The 19,485-nt window shown below is 40.6% G+C and overlaps 4 protein-coding genes and 1 long non-coding RNA gene across 5 annotated transcripts; all 5 read right to left on the reverse strand.

Annotated features, from left to right (window-relative positions):
* Positions 1 to 23: 23 nt before the first annotated feature.
* LOC145698841 (delta-aminolevulinic acid dehydratase-like) lies at positions 24 to 1,341 on the reverse strand. The gene is made up of 5 exons (XM_081776066.1): positions 974 to 1,341; positions 639 to 900; positions 497 to 564; positions 356 to 455; positions 24 to 297 (listed from the first exon to the last, which is right to left on the reverse strand). The coding sequence occupies exons 1-5, from the start codon at positions 1,331 to 1,333 to the stop codon at positions 53 to 55; spliced, it is 1,035 nt and encodes a 344-aa protein (XP_081632192.1). The 5' UTR covers positions 1,334 to 1,341; the 3' UTR covers positions 24 to 52.
* Positions 1,342 to 1,360: 19 nt separating this feature from the next.
* LOC145698849 (uncharacterized) lies at positions 1,361 to 1,819 on the reverse strand. The gene is made up of 2 exons (XR_014133954.1): positions 1,592 to 1,819; positions 1,361 to 1,551 (listed from the first exon to the last, which is right to left on the reverse strand). It is a non-coding gene; the product is annotated as an uncharacterized LOC145698849 (long non-coding RNA).
* A 1,815-nt stretch (positions 1,820 to 3,634) lies between these two features.
* LOC145698836 (uncharacterized) lies at positions 3,635 to 4,964 on the reverse strand. Its single transcript, XM_081776060.1, has 3 exons — positions 4,109 to 4,964; positions 3,883 to 4,066; positions 3,635 to 3,839 (listed from the first exon to the last, which is right to left on the reverse strand). The coding sequence occupies exons 1-3, from the start codon at positions 4,905 to 4,907 to the stop codon at positions 3,653 to 3,655; spliced, it is 1,170 nt and encodes a 389-aa protein (XP_081632186.1). The 5' UTR covers positions 4,908 to 4,964; the 3' UTR covers positions 3,635 to 3,652.
* Positions 4,965 to 14,845: 9,881 nt separating this feature from the next.
* Positions 14,846 to 16,059, reverse strand: LOC145698440 (ribokinase-like). The gene is made up of 4 exons (XM_081775644.1): positions 15,939 to 16,059; positions 15,153 to 15,461; positions 14,929 to 15,104; positions 14,846 to 14,887 (listed from the first exon to the last, which is right to left on the reverse strand). Exons 1-4 carry the CDS (start codon positions 16,057 to 16,059, stop codon positions 14,846 to 14,848), a joined length of 648 nt encoding a protein of 215 aa, XP_081631770.1.
* A 189-nt stretch (positions 16,060 to 16,248) lies between these two features.
* LOC145698837 (uncharacterized) lies at positions 16,249 to 17,578 on the reverse strand. Its single transcript, XM_081776061.1, has 3 exons — positions 16,723 to 17,578; positions 16,497 to 16,680; positions 16,249 to 16,453 (listed from the first exon to the last, which is right to left on the reverse strand). Exons 1-3 carry the CDS (start codon positions 17,519 to 17,521, stop codon positions 16,267 to 16,269), a joined length of 1,170 nt encoding a protein of 389 aa, XP_081632187.1. The 5' UTR covers positions 17,522 to 17,578; the 3' UTR covers positions 16,249 to 16,266.
* Positions 17,579 to 19,485: the final 1,907 nt, after the last annotated feature.

A 19,485-nucleotide genomic window follows, 5' to 3' on the forward strand; every position in this document is an offset into this window, starting at 1 on the left:
TATTTGTGAGTTTTGCATTTAAAAGACAACTTGAACTGTATTTAAAATTAACTCAGTTTGCGCAAGCTCGAATAGCTTTCTCATCGTCGTCAAGCCACTGTAAGACTTGTGGAGTAAAATAAGAAAGAATCATTTCTGCGCCAGCTCTTCTACACGCCGTTAGACTTTCGAGCACTCCCTTCTTCAAATCAATCGCTCCAGCTTTGGCGCCGTGGACGAGTAGCGCGTACTCGCCAGACACCTGATAAGCAGCCACTGGAAAATTCGGAAACTCTTGCTTCGTTCGGTAGATAATATCTTTTATCGGTTTTCATGATTTACAAATTGGATATTTAATTTATAGCGAGAACAGTCCCTAGATAGGCACCGGCCGGTTTTACCATTAAAATATCTGCACCTTCGTTCGCATCTCTATCGTTGCATCTCATCGCCAAACTTGATGCTCCTGGTGGAAGCTGAAAAATAAAGTAGAAAATTAGCTAATGTGAATGCTAACCTGATAATTTCTTCTATCGCCAAATTTAGGAGCAGAACCAGCTGCTTCTCTGAAAGGCCCATAAAATGCTTCACCCGAGTTATTATCAATTCCGCTCTATTTTCAAAGCTTACTCTTTAGTTATTCGATATTTAACCCGCAACAGAACAAAATTTAGCCGAGTAGGACATCACGGCAACTCGTGAGCCAAGCTTGAGTTCCCGAAGTCTGCTTTTGATCGCTCCTATCCTTCCATCCATCATATCCGAAGGAGCCACGCAGTCAGCACCTGCGAGTCCATAATTGCCTGCGATCTCGGCTAGTCTATCGATGGACTTCTGGTTGTTCATGCGATCATCTTCGAAAATCCCACAGTGCCCGGTTTCGGAGAAGGGACAAATACAAACGTCAGCCGCGACCCACAGCTATCATTACTGTAATTTACAATTATAATGCATAGATAATGGGCGTTTATATGAATAATAACTAAAAACTGACCTGTGGATATTTTGACTTGATCAATTTAATAGCTTCAATGGTAGGGCCCGTCTCGCAATCTGCGCTAGATCCGACAGCATCTTTAGTCGATTTGACATCTACGCCAAAAATGATAACTGAGCGAAGACCTTTGGCGACTTGTTGGGAAAGGAAGGGAATGAGATTGTTGATTCCATAGCGACTCACTCCGGGCAGCGCATTTATCGGTTCCAGGGCGTCAGGGGAGCTATTCGTTACGAAAAGCGGCAGCATAAGATTTACAGGCGAGATTTTGGAGTCAAATGCAGCGAGCTCTCGCAAAACTCCATGGCCATATGAAGAATGCAGAATGTGTCCGACTGGTGGCTCGTAACCGCTCATTCTGAAAAAAAATCCGTCAAGGAGAAGTAGACTCATGAACTAGAATAGATTCAAAAGGTCAGTCGCAGCAAGTGAAAGGCGTGGGCAATCAAGCGATTGGCATTCTTCTAGCCACATTTTCCAAGTGATGTCCATCCAGATTTCTTGTTTAGTTGAAGCGATGCTCAGCAGACAAACTTGGTAAGATTTGATTATTACAAGTTTCAAATTCGTGTCATCTAAAGATAGAGTTTTATAAGAAAAGCGCTGACAAATTACCAATTCTTCTAAAAGTCGCGAGAAAATCTATGGAAGGAAGGACGTATTTCTCGATTTCGGGAATATTATCCAAGAGAGAAATGATCTGGCCGACGAATGCAATCATTCTTGACAAGACGTCTTTATCGCACGTCTCCAACATCAACGTTCGTTTATTCGAATCCCAGCTGCGCAAGAAAGGAAAAAGAAAATATCCAGCGGCAGGATAAAACCGAGACTTGAGCATCTTCTCGCTTTTGGGCGGCTTCCCCAGCGCCGTGATTGTGATTCAACTTTTGCGGAAAGCGCTAATTTTTCAAAGGCGATCTCTTCTTCAAGTTCTTCGAAGGGATTGTCCGCCAATTGCTTTACGGCCTTCGATAGAGAGGCAAGAATGATCTGCCGTTTTTCTAGAGGCATTGACTCGGCATAAAATTCACCTAAAAATTAGAAAATGTTCGTACCAAAAAACTATTATTACCAACAATCGCAGGAGCATAAAATTCCGGAGCCACAACTGCCAACGATTCTAGAGCATCACCCACGAGAGCAGCATCATTATCGTTAACAATTTCAAAATAAACGATCCCTTTCAAAATCTCTTCCACAAGCTCCTTCGAAGAAACCTGATTGACCTTTGCTAAATACGGAATTGTTTCCAGCGCGGCGAGTTTGCGTTTAGTCTTCTCCGTTTTTGACATTGATTGGGGTAGATTTCTCTCGACCAAAATTCCACTGGCTTCCATAAGAAAGCGGGGACTGTATTTTGAAAGGTTCGGCGTTTCGAATTCGAATTGTTCGAATTCCAAGTCGTCGGAATCAAGACTTTCTCGATCATCATCATCATCATCATCGTCACAGTTTCCAGCATTGATTCTTTCATCTTCGACTTTTTGTTGGTTACCGTTCAAGAATTCGATTGTTCGCTCTCTGCTATCTTCGTGAACTTTATTTTGATCCGCTTGAAGGTCTTTATTCGTGATTGGAAAGTCAAGTTTGGCCTCTGAATCAAATACTGAGATGATCTTCTTGGCAGAAAGCATTCCAATATCTCGATTGTCGGACGCCGACTGAGCAAAGTGGTTTTGAAGCCCAAAGAAACAGTGTTGATAATCTCCAATCGCATTTCATCCGGACATTTAGGAAGATAGTCGACTGAGAAGGCAATGATTTTCGAAACTTGGATTCTTTGATCGACAGAAACCTTGATAACAATGTTTTCGTCCGCCCAGTAGTCAACTAAATGTTTCCATGTCTCCAGACCTGCGATAGCAACAATTCGTCCCATGTGAAACTGGCCATTTTGATTGAGTAATCGACCGGTGCATATTCGAAGCAAGTTGAAGTTTTTAGCGAGAAATATGTCGACAAGAGGAAATACCAATGTTTGAAATGAAAAAGGCGGACAGTAGTTTATGAATGATTCAAGGAAGTTTCTTCTCGCGCGAAAACGGAGATTTTTGGCAACGTCTTTCGCTAATTCAGCTTCGTCTATCACTATCTGAGCAAACTCGTGCAGAAATAGGGCTGATTCTTTCGATTGTGACACATTCGCGAACGTGAGATCAAGTAACGCACAAGTCTTCTTGACATCTCTCTGGCGTAAAAGGCAACAAGCGAGATTCTCCAAATTTTGCATAAAATTTTGATGCTTCAAATTCGTCGGTAAAGCTCCTTTATTTACATTTGCAAAGCGAGTTGGTAGATTCCAGATAAAATTGAGGAAATCAACGAAGACTTTCTGCTGCACGCTACTTAGAGCTATTCTTTCAAGGACTTCGTATGATGAGCAGAAGCCAACGAAGTCGGATAAAACTGGAAAGATCAATGTCGAGTCGGCAAGAATATTCTTCAGAGAGCAAATGACTTGGATCATTTTCGCAGGAGAGGATGAAATAAGATCAGCGCAAAGTTTTTCCAGCGCGTCAGAGTCTGAGCTTTTCCCATTCTTTTTAATTCCAAAAATGTTCCGGAAGTTTTGTCAAAACATCCAACATTCTTATATTGGGCATTATAAATTTAAGAAATAAATTATTAAAAGTAAAGATTGTTAAGAAAATAAGAAAGAAAGTTTTGTTTTTATCAAGAACTGTGGCGGAGTGCAATGAATGATTTGAAATCAGCTTTTGAAAAGCTCAATTTAGACATATTTTTCCATAGAGGTTCCTCGAGCTCTGGAATTTCGAAAGGTAGAGAAGCGCTGAGTAGATTAGATGGAGAGTGTGACCCTTCCTCACTCGTGTCGAAGACAAGATCGAAGGATTCCGTACTAAAATGACTATTTCTTATTGTTCCTTGTCAAGGGAACTTACCAGTCTACTGTAAGATCACAGTACGCATCCAAGACGGCTGAGTCTAGCGAACACGAGCTTCGACCAAGTTGCTCCAATAAGAGCACTAGTTCTTGATTTTTCGGCGTGTTAACCATTCTCAGATAATACAGGACTCGTTCGAGGATAACCCTTTCCGGCTTCAGCATGTAATATTTTGATGCCTCTAAGAATGATTAAAGCAGCTCGAATTTTCGATAAAATATACCTAGTAAAAAGATCCGAGTATTTCTGGAAAGAGTCCAAACATTATCTGACATTTCTGCTAAAATACCAATCACATTCAGCTCTGCCGAATGAGTGCGATGGAGAATTTGAAACACCGGAATAATTATGTTCTCGTCTATGTCTTCAAGGACAACTCGCATGGATTTCTCCAACACTCTTTGGGTTATCAGTTTCATGAATGTTTCAGGGTCCCATGTTTTGAATTGGTCCAGGAAAAATGATTGAATAGTTGATTTACAAGTAGTTTGACAGTTGATAATTTCTTCGTCAACGAGAATATCACTGTCTTCTCCTGATTTATTGAATAATTCATCAGAAGTAATTGGCAGATAGGCCTCTTCCTCTGGTAACCGGGTTTTCTTAAAATCAGGAGACAAAGCAGCTATTTCTTCGGTAGGGCCGAATTGAAGCATTAGTTTTATATACAAACGATAAATTTTTGAACGCAAGTTTTCAGTTTGATTGGTGATTTTTAGCCGTTGAAGAAGATGAAGATGCTGTGCGCCAAGATGAATAGCTAGTTGAAGGTCTTTTTGAAGATTTGAAGAGCGATTTCTGCTGGAGATACTTTGTAGAAGATACTGGAAGATGTAACTGAAGGAGTCGCAAAAAGTGCTCAAATATATTTCCAAATGCGCGAGACATGAATCTTTCGTCAAAGTAGCCCGAAGAGATGCCAGCTTTCTCCAGTAGAGACGTATCATCGGTGTTGCAGCGTCCCGCTCCATCGGCCTCTTCGGGAATTCTATGTCCAGACTTTCCTGGCAGTTGAAAATCATCAGAATTGAAGATAAACAAGACTTTTGCAAATAAGCTTCAACAAGAGATAATGAAGATTTGAGCTGATCATGTACGTCTCGAATCCAGGAGGGAGGATCTTTGAGAGCTCTTCAAGTTTCTTGATCACTAGTCTCAAACTATTCGACAGAATGACCATATTTTTGGTCGTCGTCAAAGGTAGAACTTCTTTTATCATCCACGAAATACGCTTGCTCGCTTGAATATATTTAAAATCTTAAAAGACTGACTCTTCACCTGATAAAGCTGTCCTTTCGAGAGAAATATTTGCCCTCGAAAAAGCAATAGGTGAGATTTCATTCAAAAAGAATTCAAATCGCTTGAAAATTATTGGCGGAAAATCATCTGAAGAATTCTTGAACGTCTTGCAGTCATCCTGCAAGATCCAAAACTCGATTTCTTCTTCTGAAGAGCTTTCCAAAGGTACCAGTTTACTTATTGGCGTATAGTTCGGCGACTCTTCAGAAAATATTGATATGACAGCGGCGAGTTGATACAGTTTTGCCTATGGGATGAGGCCGTTACCATCGACAGAAGCTGACAGTAGCTCTCCGATGGATTTAGTTTTGAACAGCTTGCTCTGCGATGAGAGCAATTTACTGGAAGCGGACTCGCTGAATTGAATGACGTGCTTCATGTAACTGTTAGATATCGGATTCGTTTTCGTAAAATCACTGGAAAAATGCTTCAGCACGAATTCATCCGTAACAAGCCAGAAGCCGACAAGAAGGAGAAAATATTCTGGAGCAGGGCGATCACGAATAGCATCAGCAATAACTCGCTCTCTACATCGCTGATAGACTTTGCAAACTTCGCCGTGAGGAGAAAATTGTTTCAGACCTTCAAGAATGACAAGGATCTCGAAGACACGCTAAAAGCATTTATAAATTTATCCAAAACTTTAAAAAACGCACATGTTTTTCTGAAGCTCTTAAAATGCAGCCTAAGCTCGAGTTCGACAGGTCCTGCGGGATAAAAACTAACTGCTTCAAAACTTGTTCACGCCCGCAATCTGTTTCTGCTGATTTTTCATCTTCGTTTTGAAAGGAATATCCTTTTTCAGTTCCTTGGGCAACACCATTTTGTTGAACACGCGTTTCTTTCGTTGGACAGGTTTGTAAAGCGAGTCTGATCGCTGCTTGAGCTTGATGTCCCGCTCTTTTCGGATTTCTCCAGCGGTTTACAGTCCTTGCCAGTCGGATTTCTTTGACTCCTCTTATTACCAATAGAATCAGAGAGGCATTAAAAAGGATTAATTACCTGTAACAAGTTTGTGACCGGCAGATACATCGACGGAATCGCCAAGTTTACCCAAGTCTTGCAGAAGATAATATCAGAGTATTGCACTCGATCTTCGAAGGTAATTCTGACAACGCCTTCCGGCTTTCTCAGTGACTTTTTGATGATGTCTCCGATTCAAGAAACAGAGCAGTTTCCTGGGCGTGAGAAAGTTCGCCGCGCGGCCCGCTGATTGGCCGTCATTTCAGTTCAAAAAACTGTGGCGGTGGCCACGCCCAGGAAACTGAACAACAGCGCCACTTTGAGCGCAGCGGATCAGAAACCAAGCCCGGCCGAGATGGAAAAAGATCACCAAGAGCTGAAAAGTTCGAAATGGCCGAAATTCATCATAATTGATAAAAAAAGGGAGGATTTAGGGGTTTTCGGACACGGAGAATTTGAATTTGGGATAATTTTTTCAAATAAATCAAGATTTACGGAAAAAAAATAAGTTTTAAAATTGAAATCAAGGAGGAATTTGTAAAATGATTTATAAAAACAAAAGCCCCTCTGGTTGCTTCCTTTTCGGGAGTGACTGGAGGGGCTGAGTTTTTTTTTTTCATCAAAATAAGACTGTTTTCATGCTTTTTCAGACATAAAAGGCACAGTTTTTTCTAAAAGAAGTTTATTTTTAATGAGAAGAGCAGAATATAAGTTTAAATGTCGTCGACTTGGTCGCCATTGATCCAGGAGTGGAGGGTGATGGTGTAGCTGCTTGCTCGTGCGAATCTAGCATGGTTATCGCGGAAGTATTCCTGGATCTGGATCTTCTTAGAGGACGCGTGAACAGCCTCTCGCATCAGTCGATCAGCTTCGTCGTCGTTATTTCTTACCGCAGCCTTGACATCTTTTCGATGTTTGTCCAGCATGTGCTTGAGTAGCTCGGGCTCGTCCAGCATCAAAAAGCCGCACTTGCAGCAGTAGAAGTCGGCGAAGACGGCCTTGCAGACGTGGTTAAACCACAGTTCGTCCAGCTTGAAAAGAACAGCTTGCTCGTTGACGTCGTGAAAGATATCGGGGTTGATCAATATTGCAAGTTGCTTTCCAAGATCGCCCTCGTTCATCATGAGCTTTGTGCGGTCGAGATAATGAAGGGCAAAAGTTGAGTCTTGTTGAAAATTTGAAATCCTTCGTCGAAGATATTGCCTAGAAGTGCGAAGAAATCTAAAAGGATATGATTAAAATCTTTAAAGGAAAAATAAGAATCATTACCTCTCATGTTGCAATTCGTCGAATGTATATTGAGGCGTGTAGTCCCAGTTGTGATCATCAAGCCGGTGACGTATCGCTGCGATTGCTGCTTGTTTTGTGTGCCCAATCATCTCGGAAACGATGGTTCGGCCACCTTTGATAATTGAAAATAGAAGAGCAGGAAGAAGAAACTCGACGATTTTCCAGGAGTTTACCTAAAGAAATTGTTATTTTGATAATTTATTATAAATTAAACTTACTTGTTGACTTTGACAGTTTGCCTTGTGCTTTTCCTTGAATCCTTTGGCCGTCTGGACATTGTCAATTTCTTCTTGTCGTTCTCTTTGTCGACGCTCCCTTTGACGGCGAATTTCATTTCTCCGTCCATGTTCTAAACGGCCGTTACTATAGGGTTGATAACGGGCTGGTTGGGCGACTTGTTCTCTGTTTCTTAAAACAGGCATTCTTTTAAAATTGATTTGAACTTTTTTGAAAAAAATTCGAAATAAATACGAGAACAACATCTAGCGCCACCTTTTTTTCTCTAAATTTGATCACCCACTAAGCATCTGATCTCCAACAGAGGAGCGCCCGCTACTATTCATAAATTTTATTTTTGTAAAATCTGATTTTAAAAAAATATCTGTCCAATTAAAAGGAAAGAAAAATATTTATTGATTAATTTTTTGTGGTAAACAAGCAATTAAATGGTATAATTTTAGCAAAAATTGATCAATTGAAACATAAGATATTCGCCATACAAAATCGGGCCTGCAAATTACCTTCAGTATTTTCCTTTACGCTCTAACTCGAGTTTTTGTCATCCGATTTCAATGATAAATAGATATCCGAAGAGCTCATGTCCCACATTTATACATGATTTAAAAAATATTTGAAAAAAATCACTTCCTCAAATAATGCATTAATATTTGAATGTGGGAAAAGAGCTTTTCAAACATCTATTTATCATTAAAATCGGCTCATGAAAACTGGAGTTAGAGTGTGAAGGAAAATACTGAGGGAAATTTGCAGGCCCGATTTTGTATGGCGAATATCTTATGTTCCAATTGACTAAATTGTAAGAAAATTATACCATTGTATTCATTTTTTACCACAATTTTATTTTATTATTCAAATCATAGGCATATTCCAAAAGGGAGCGCCTTTTTTGAAACATGAATAATTAAAAATCCAATAATCTAGAATTGGAGGGGCGCGCCACTGTGGGACACCGTCTGATCAAAATCTACGACAGTCATGATAAAAAACATCGAACTTTTCCAAGGACTTATCGTTTCAGGGAGTTTTTACTTTTTGAGCCGAGATTCGCTTGATTTTTGCTCAGGTTTTCTTTTTAGGGCATGCTTGTCGCTAAAATTGTCAGGCATTGTTTTTTGTCAGAAAAAGACTGAGAGCCGCTAATTAAAAAAATGCAAAAAAAAATCTTCCTTGATTTCCAAGAAAAAGAAGTTTTTCAGCTGCCCCAAAGAACAAATCAGTTTTTCTATCTTCGGCGCGCCGCTGCGGGAGATCAGCTCAAGCTAGCCCCTTTTTCGAGTGATCCCCTGCAGCGGCGCGCCCAAGATCGAAAAAGTGATATGTTTTTTGGAGGAGCTAAATAGCTGCTTTCTCGGAAATCGAGAGAAATCTCTGTTTTTAATCTTTCACCAAAAGATAGGGGCAATTTTTTGAATCATTTTGAAAAACGGTAGTAACATCATTCACGCGCTTTGAGCAAACAAGGAAAAAAGGGTGATACCTTGGGAGAAAAGCCGAATGCTTCGTGCTGAGAAAAGAGGCACATTTTGTGATTGAAAATGTCTCTAAAATCAGACGAATGCTGTCATGACAAGCTCTTGGGAATTTCGTAGGAGCTTGACCGGATGTTGTTTTCAGAGTAACGTTTTTATTACTCCAAGAGTTAAATGTTCCAACTTTCAAGTATTTATTTAGTTACTGGCCAATTTTGACACGTAAAGTGCTTGGAAGCAGAATCACGAGGAGGGGGAGGAGCAGGAAGCGGCTGGGCGCTGCTATTATTTCCGACATGATAATGTTTATCCACGTGGCTTCTACTTTCGACAGGAGCATACTTTCCAGCAATAAAGCAATCATTTAAGAGTCTTTTATCGACAGAAAAACGTGGTGGGCGTGTAATTGTTGGCGCCAACAGCAACAAGTAGCCACTGAAATCACTGCTAGTTTTTTTCGTAATTATGCGCTTGTTTGGCACACGTGCTTCTAGGGCCACGAAAGCTCGATCTTTCATAAGATCAAAAGGGCACGTGAGGAGACTTCTTTCAAGGTCTGCAATCGCACTTTTAACTTTTTACCTCTCAAAAAAGGGAAAGAATCAATTATACTCCTCGTTGATTTCAAAGAAAAATATGCTCCGCTTCATGATCGACTTGATCATCCAGTTCTTTGAGAACTTGAGTGTCTGATTGTCGAAAAGCCAGCCCCTCCGGCCATTTCCCCGCGGGGATTTGGCTGGGGGGGCTTTTTTACGTTTGGAGAGCCTTGGGCCGAAATTGACCAAACGTAGAAAAGCCCCTCCAGCCAAATCCCCTCGGGGAAATGGCCGGAGGGGCTGGCTTTTTAAAATCAAAGAAAGTGCGAAATAGTTTTTTTAATCTTAGCTGAGATTGATATTTTACTTTTGCCCGAAACTGAGGACGATTTCTCAAATATTTTTAAAAGTCTGCGATCGTGAGAGCGTTGGCTATACCCTTAATAAAGTCCTGATGGAGTGAAAAATATCAGTGGCATACCCTTAATTTTTAAATTCGGGTTGATTAAAAAGTCGCTGATTTTATTTAATGGCGATTTTAATTTCAACCATATTTTCTTTTGCCCAAAGCTGAGGAAGATTTCTCAAATATTTTTAAAAGTCGGCGATCGTGAGAGCGTCGGCTATACCCTTAATAAAGTCCTGACGGAGTAAAAAATATCATTGGGCATACCCTTATTTTGCCAGATTTGCTCACAAGAAGCTCAGAAGTAGAAATAAAGTTCGATGTCGAGAGTTGATATAAATGCTCCTTTTATTAATGCCAGATGAATATGTAGTGTTAAAAGAAATGAAAGTGGGCTGATCTCAGCGTTGTATTAATTTTAATTCAACCAAGCCAAACCACATGTTTCGGGGTGGTTTAGAAAACATGCAGCTACTGTTCTTTCAAAGGGTAAGTAAATGATGTGAAAATATGATGATATGACGTACGTGGCGAGCTGAATTACCGACCGACCGAGAGCTTCAGAAATTGTGCTTTTCTTGGCTGAATTTCGCGACTCCACATCGTCTCGTCCTTGCGATGATTTCATGAATCCCCTGAATTTCGAGGAAATTTCGATTCACGACTTTCGAAACTTACGCGCTGGAGATGTTTCCAATATTGCCGGAGATATTGTAGAGGATCGCTCTTGAACGACGTCGCCATTCTTTGAGATCGCGCTAGAATCAACCTTTTAAAAGCGTTCCATTTTGAACTGTTTTACCCCCTCGCGCTCGCGGGCGAAATTGATCTTCGGATTCGACTTGGAAATGTCCTTGACGGATATGAGAAAGAAAACGACAGTGCCAGTCTCGTTTTTGATTGGCACTATAAAATCAGTTAGCTACTGTCAGTCCTTTCTTGGCAGCTACCGATATCAAGCTGGCAACTTTGACTTGTTTGATCACGGCTTTCGCGATCGCTGTAAAAGTGAAACTTGACTTCGACGCGGTACTCTTCCTTGTTTCGCAGGGCGCGCTCGATCCTCTCCTTGATGTCCTGCCGAGTGTCCTCGCCGTAGACGAACCTTATCGCGCAAGATCGACGCATAACTGTTCGTGGGTTAATTCGCTAGTTGTGGAGTACCCTAAAGCTTGCTCCAGGAGCTAATTAACCGAGCCTTTGCAGCGCGGAAGGCCGCTGAGCTCGCAGAAGCCATCTGAGCAATAGACGATCGGGTACTGATCTGGAATCTGCGCATTTCCAAGCACGAAGTTTGAGTCTAAGAGACGATCATCCCTCTTTTCTAATTTTCGAGAAAAAACTTACGCGATCCGTCAAATCTCTCTGCGATCGTGTCAAGAAACGTGTTTTGCGGTGCGAGCAGGCCTTTTCTCATTTCTCTGCCTAAGAAAAATTTTAACCCAATGAAAAATTTCTGCCAATTTTTTGGCCAAACTCTCAAGAAGGCATGGATACAGCCAAAATGCCCTAGAAAACGATATTTACTGTGTTAACCTTCTGCACACTTGGGAAATTGGAAGCACAGCCGTGAGGCCATTCTATTTTGATTTTTCTTTTTTCAGTCGGCGGTGGGTACTCTCTTCAAAATTAATCAAAACTCTTCGCGTGGAACACGTGCAGCTGATTTATTCAAAACCTGACAGAATAATAAATTCCGTAAACTACCCCAAAAATAAAACACTTAATACTTAGTTCTTCCAGTGCTCGGATTCACAAGCCTGTCTACTATTTACAGGAGACTGCTAAATTTGATAAAAATCGAACTCATTTGCTCTTATAAGTCCAGACAGCTGTTTTGAGAGGTAACTTATTTTCTCTTGAAAAAAAAGAAGAAAAAAATTAGCTTTTGAAAAAAGGATGGCGAAAAGGATGGACTGGCAGTCAGCAATCAAAGTGAATGGATAAAGAGATTCTTAATTGTGAAAAGAAATCGGCCAGCATTTTAATAGACTATTCACGAGTTCCACTTTGCACATTTAAAGAGATCCTCGCGCGACGGGAAGCTTCCGCTCCTTTCAGAAGCGATTCTCTGGGGATGAACACTCAAATTCAATGCCTCGCGAGGCGAACTTCGCGGTACTTTTTTAAAGGAATATTTTTATTTTCGCTGAAATTATGATATCTTTTGAAAAATCTTTCCTTGGAAAACAAAAATTTAATTCAATGCAACTTTTCAACTTTAGGACCAACTGGTTGATCATTTTTCTTAAATTTCTCTTTGAAATTTTTTCTCAAAAAAGTCGAAAAATATTTGAAGCATATTTTCAGATCAGGCCTGGCTTGCTTAAAATATCCCGGTAGCCGAATCGGCGGATCATTCCCAAGTTCGTTAAACGCATCATTAAACCGCATTAACTGTACTTCCAATTTTGCCCGTGGATGACTTACTCTTTTATAAATTCGCTTCCATGGGTTCTTTTTCAATTTTCAATTTGCAAGTTCTCGTTTTCAAGTTCACATTTGGCGCTGCGTTTTGTCTTCCTTTGCTGGCTATTAAAATTCAGCAGCGAAAAAACGCGAGCCAGAGGAAGATCCAAAGGATGGCGCTAGATGCGCCCAAATAATGCCTCTTTTGCAATTACGATCCTCCTCCCCATATCTAGGGTAAATCACAAATATTTGAGCTCTTATTTGGACTTTGTAGAAGAGGCATACAATATCTTTTTATAATCCCCAGAAGCTGAGGATCATTTTGACTATTGATAGTGGGGGGTCATCTCGTACCCTGAGGGCATTTTGGTACCCCGGAAGTCCCAAAATATGGCCAACTTCGGAAATTCAAATTTTTGAGGCCGTAACTAAGCTTTTTAGACTGAGCTATCCATACCAGCTTGTAGCTCAGGCTCTGACAGTCATTTTGAGGGGTAGAAAAATATGTCCCGGGCTACTCTAGAAAGTGGTGGAGGTGGTGCAAAGCTGGGTCAAGACCGGAAGTCAAGCTAAAATGAACTCTTATGTGATTTTAATGCAGTAACACTTTGAAAAAGCAACTGTAAATACATAATTGGTCACCCGAGGTCAACTTGGGGTCACTCGGGGTCATTTAAGGTCAAGATTTTTAAAAAAATACGTCTTTAATAAAAAACACCCCCAACTTGACCCTAGATGACCCCAAGTAACCCCAACTTGACCTCTGGTGACCAATTATGTATTTACAGTTGCTTTTTTAAAGTGTTACTGTATTTAAATCAGATAAGAGTTCATTTTAGCTGGATTTCCGGTCTTGACCCCAGCTTTGCACCACCTCCACCACTTTCTAGAGTAGCCCGGGACATACTTTTTTACCCCTCAAAATGACCGTCAGAGCCTGAGCTACAAGCTGGTATAGATAGCTCCGTCAAAAAAGCTTAGTTACGGCCTCGAAAATTCGAATTTCCGAAGTTGGCCACATTTTGGGACTTTCGGGGTACCAAAATGCCCTCAGGGTACGAGATGACCCCCCACTATCAATAGTCAAAATGATCCTCAGCTTCTGGGGATTATAAAAAGGTATTATATGCCTACTCTACTTAGCAAGAAAAAAAGTGGAAAATATTAGTGATTTACCCTACCCATATCCGATAAAAATCGCGCCTCTGGGAATCGAACTGCTCGAATGATGATTTATTCTGCTTTTGCAGCCACTGCTGGAGAAAGTTACAGCTGCAATGAAAATTTAATTTTGAATTGTTACAGTAACTAATTTCAAGTCTAAGTTAAAAGCAGACATGCGGGAATAATATTTTGAAGGGTAGATTGAGGTCGGGAAAAGAAAGACGACACAAAGTCGTCGCTTTTTATGGCAGGAAAATTACTGTATTCCGCGAGAATTCATTGTCAGTCGATAGACATTTTCGACGATTTGGTCGGCAACAATACTCGATCTTTTTTGCTTGATATTGGACGGTACAAATCTGGGGAATTCAGTAACTACAGTATTTTTCACTGAAATGGGATGAGATGAACAAGCATGAGAATCCGGACAATCCGCTATTTCTTTTTGCCAAATTCCGGATGATCCCGCCACGTTCATGTGCTCCTTCCTTTTTTTCGAAAAAATGCTGAAACAAGATCCCGATTTTCATAATCATCGATAATCCCCTTTCAACGAGTTCAGATTTGAACGACGAAAGCCCACTATTTGACAGCCGACCGCATTTTTGGAAGCCTTTCGGATCATTTTGGAATAAGTTAGTGCCTTTGACAAGGTAAAATCTGAACTTTCCGTAGGATTCGTCTGACTACCAGTCAAAAGAAGAAGAATTCGCTCTTACAATCAACAAAATCAACACTTGCAATCAAGGAGAAATCAAGGCGATGGAAGATTCCCTGTGAAAGGTAATCGGAATTAAATTAATCCCATTTGGCTAGAGGTGGCTTCTGAAATTGAGGCTGCGGCAGGTATCTAATTGCGGCGGCGGCTGTTTATTTATAATCGAATATTCATCCCAGCAAAGTCTTTCTCGAGTTAACACAAATAAACCTGCCACTGTTTATATGCACGGACAGACTGCAAGCGAACATTCTTCCTCGCTATCTGACAAGAAAACAAGTGCTATTTTGAATTTGCATCGATGATGTTCTCAGGTGAGCTCAGAATTCATCTGTTCTCGAAGGTTCGCAAATGAAGCTTTTTATTAAGAGCGAAAAGATTTATTGAACAGAAAAGTTGAATCAGGAATCAAATCAATTGAAGAACTGCGAAATAAAGAAGCAAAGGAGTTGAATAACAATCACTCAAGCTCAGATAGACAGAAGTACGATTTCTGAGTTCCCTTGAAAATAATAACAAACGATCTTGGTGTAGTTATTATACCTTTCTTGTTGTAGAGCGGGAAGCAACCATAGACGCAAATTTGGCATGTTCGATCGTCGTTTTCTGCGTCTTGGTAAGCGAGTAAGAAAAGGCGCCAACGAATGAGTCTCCAGCGCCGGTCGTGTCGACCACGTCTACTTTTTCAACAACTGGGTGCAATGTCAGCTCTCCTTCGCCTAAAAATTCATCATTTTTTAAGCAACAATCAAAATCTAGACACTGACTTTTGACGGCAAATCCGTCTCCACCGAGAGTGACAATTACACTTTTGAGTTTGTATTTCTCCTGTAGAGTTGTCGCCGCGTCTTCAATAGTTTCTTTTCCACTTAGTTCCAGAGCTTCTGTCTGATTCGCGATGAGAAAGTCGATCTGTTCAGAGAACGTCTCGAAGTCTTCCCTGCTCGGGCAAGGCGCGGGTGAGTAGATTGTCTTTGCTCCAGCTGCTCTTCCAAGTTGTAGAGCTCTTTTGGTCGTACTCACAGGAATCTCGTTTTGGCAAATGACGATTTTCGTGCCCTTGAAAGCTTCCTCATCTAAATCTTGAGAATCTTGAAATCTTTGATTGAGTAATCGACCGGTGCATATTCGAAGCAAGTTGAAGTTTTTAGCGAGAAATATGTCGACAAGAGGAAATACCAATGTTTGAAATGAAAAAGGCGGACAGTAGTTTATGAATGATTCAAGGAAGTTTCTTCTCGCGCGAAAACGGAGATTTTTGGCAACGTCTTTCGCTAATTCAGCTTCGTCTATCACTATCTGAGCAAACTCGTGCAGAAATAGGGCTGATTCTTTCGATTGTGACACATTCGCGAACGTGAGATCAAGTAACGCACAAGTCTTCTTGACATCTCTCTGGCGTAAAAGGCAACAAGCGAGATTCTCCAAATTTTGCATAAAATTTTGATGCTTCAAATTCGTCGGTAAAGCTCCTTTATTTACATTTGCAAAGCGAGTTGGTAGATTCCAGATAAAATTGAGGAAATCAACGAAGACTTTCTGCTCCACGCTACTTAGAGCTATTCTTTCAAGGACTTCGTATGATGAGCAGAAGCCAACGAAGTCGGATAAAACTGGAAAGATCAATGTCGAGTCGGCAAGAATATTCTTCAGAGAGCAAATGACTTGGATCATTTTCGCAGGAGAGGATGAAATAAGATCAGCGCAAAGTTTTTCCAGCGCGTCAGAGTCTGAGCTTTTCCCATTCTTTTTAATTCCAAAAAATGTTCCGGAAGTTTTGTCAAAACATCCAACATTCTTATATTGGGCATTATAAATTTAAGAAATAAATTATTAAAAGTAAAGATTGTTAAGAAAATAAGAAAGAAAGTTTTGTTTTTATCAAGAACTGTGGCGGAGTGCAATGAATGATTTGAAATCAGCTTTTGAAAAGCTCAATTTAGACATATTTTTCCATAGAGGTTCCTCGAGCTCTGGAATTTCGAAAGGTAGAGAAGCGCTGAGTAGATTAGATGGAGAGTGTGACCCTTCCTCACTCGTGTCGAAGACAAGATCGAAGGATTCCGTACTAAAATGACTATTTCTTATTGTTCCTTGTCAAGGGAACTTACCAGTCTACTGTAAGATCACAGTACGCATCCAAGACGGCTGAGTCTAGCGAACACGAGCTTCGACCAAGTTGCTCCAATAAGAGCACTAGTTCTTGATTTTTCGGCGTGTTAACCATTCTCAGATAATACAGGACTCGTTCGAGGATAACCCTTTCCGGCTTCAGCATGTAATATTTTGATGCCTCTAAGAATGATTAAAGCAGCTCGAATTTTCGATAAAATATACCTAGTAAAAAGATCCGAGTATTTCTGGAAAGAGTCCAAACATTATCTGACATTTCTGCTAAAATACCAATCACATTCAGCTCTGCCGAATGAGTGCGATGGAGAATTTGAAACACCGGAATAATTATGTTCTCGTCTATGTCTTCAAGGACAACTCGCATGGATTTCTCCAACACTCTTTGGGTTATCAGTTTCATGAATGTTTCAGGGTCCCATGTTTTGAATTGGTCCAGGAAAAATGATTGAATAGTTGATTTACAAGTAGTTTGACAGTTGATAATTTCTTCGTCAACGAGAATATCACTGTCTTCTCCTGATTTATTGAATAATTCATCAGAAGTAATTGGCAGATAGGCCTCTTCCTCTGGTAACCGGGTTTTCTTAAAATCAGGAGACAAAGCAGCTATTTCTTCGGTAGGGCCGAATTGAAGCATTAGTTTTATATACAAACGATAAATTTTTGAACGCAAGTTTTCAGTTTGATTGGTGATTTTTAGCCGTTGAAGAAGATGAAGATGCTGTGCGCCAAGATGAATAGCTAGTTGAAGGTCTTTTTGAAGATTTGAAGAGCGATTTCTGCTGGAGATACTTTGTAGAAGATACTGGAAGATGTAACTGAAGGAGTCGCAAAAAGTGCTCAAATATATTTCCAAATGCGCGAGACATGAATCTTTCGTCAAAGTAGCCCGAAGAGATGCCAGCTTTCTCCAGTAGAGACGTATCATCGGTGTTGCAGCGTCCCGCTCCATCGGCCTCTTCGGGAATTCTATGTCCAGACTTTCCTGGCAGTTGAAAATCATCAGAATTGAAGATAAACAAGACTTTTGCAAATAAGCTTCAACAAGAGATAATGAAGATTTGAGCTGATCATGTACGTCTCGAATCCAGGAGGGAGGATCTTTGAGAGCTCTTCAAGTTTCTTGATCACTAGTCTCAAACTATTCGACAGAATGACCATATTTTTGGTCGTCGTCAAAGGTAGAACTTCTTTTATCATCCACGAAATACGCTTGCTCGCTTGAATATATTTAAAATCTTAAAAAGACTGACTCTTCACCTGATAAAGCTGTCCTTTCGAGAGAAATATTTGCCCTCGAAAAAGCAATAGGTGAGATTTCATTCAAAAAGAATTCAAATCGCTTGAAAATTATTGGCGGAAAATCATCTGAAGAATTCTTGAACGTCTTGCAGTCATCCTGCAAGATCCAAAACTCGATTTCTTCTTCTGAAGAGCTTTCCAAAGGTACCAGTTTACTTATTGGCGTATAGTTCGGCGACTCTTCAGAAAATATTGATATGACAGCGGCGAGTTGATACAGTTTTGCCTATGGGATGAGGCCGTTACCATCGACAGAAGCTGACAGTAGCTCTCCGATGGATTTAGTTTTGAACAGCTTGCTCTGCGATGAGAGCAATTTACTGGAAGCGGACTCGCTGAATTGAATGACGTGCTTCATGTAACTGTTAGATATCGGATTCGTTTTCGTAAAATCACTGGAAAAATGCTTCAGCACGAATTCATCCGTAACAAGCCAGAAGCCGACAAGAAGGAGAAAATATTCTGGAGCAGGGCGATCACGAATAGCATCAGCAATAACTCGCTCTCTACATCGCTGATAGACTTTGCAAACTTCGCCGTGAGGAGAAAATTGTTTCAGACCTTCAAGAATGACAAGGATCTCGAAGACACGCTAAAAGCATTTATAAATTTATCCAAAACTTTAAAAAACGCACATGTTTTTCTGAAGCTCTTAAAATGCAGCCTAAGCTCGAGTTCGACAGGTCCTGCGGGATAAAAACTAACTGCTTCAAAACTTGTTCACGCCCGCAATCTGTTTCTGCTGATTTTTCATCTTCGTTTTGAAAGGAATATCCTTTTTCAGTTCCTTGGGCAACACCATTTTGTTGAACACGCGTTTCTTTCGTTGGACAGGTTTGTAAAGCGAGTCTGATCGCTGCTTGAGCTTGATGTCCCGCTCTTTTCGGATTTCTCCAGCGGTTTACAGTCCTTGCCAGTCGGATTTCTTTGACTCCTCTTATTACCAATAGAATCAGAGAGGCATTAAAAAGGATTAATTACCTGTAACAAGTTTGTGACCGGCAGATACATCGACGGAATCGCCAAGTTTACCCAAGTCTTGCAGAAGATAATATCAGAGTATTGCACTCGATCTTCGAAGGTAATTCTGACAACGCCTTCCGGCTTTCTCAGTGACTTTTTGATGATGTCTCCGATTCAAGAAACAGAGCAGTTTCCTGGGCGTGAGAAAGTTCGCCGCGCGGCCCGCTGATTGGCCGTCATTTCAGTTCAAAAAACTGTGGCGGTGGCCACGCCCAGGAAACTGAACAACAGCGCCACTTTGAGCGCAGCGGATCAGAAACCAAGCCCGGCCGAGATGGAAAAAGATCACCAAGAGCTGAAAAGTTCGAAATGGCCGAAATTCATCATAATTGATAAAAAAAGGGAGGATTTAGGGGTTTTCGGACACGGAGAATTTGAATTTGGGATAATTTTTTCAAATAAATCAAGATTTACGGAAAAAAAATAAGTTTTAAAATTGAAATCAAGGAGGAATTTGTAAAATGATTTATAAAAACAAAAGCCCCTCCAGTCACTCCCGAAAAGGGAGCAATCGGAGGGGCTGAGTTTTTTTTTCATCAAAATAAGACTGTTTTCATGCTTTTTCAGACATAAAAGGCACAGTTTTTTCTAAAAGAAGTTTATTTTTAATGAGAAGAGCAGAATATAAGTTTAAATGTCGTC

This window comes from Oikopleura dioica, chromosome 2 (genome assembly GCF_907165135.1).
Source record: "Oikopleura dioica chromosome 2, OKI2018_I68_1.0, whole genome shotgun sequence".
Classification (NCBI taxonomy): domain Eukaryota; kingdom Metazoa; phylum Chordata; class Appendicularia; order Copelata; family Oikopleuridae; genus Oikopleura; species Oikopleura dioica.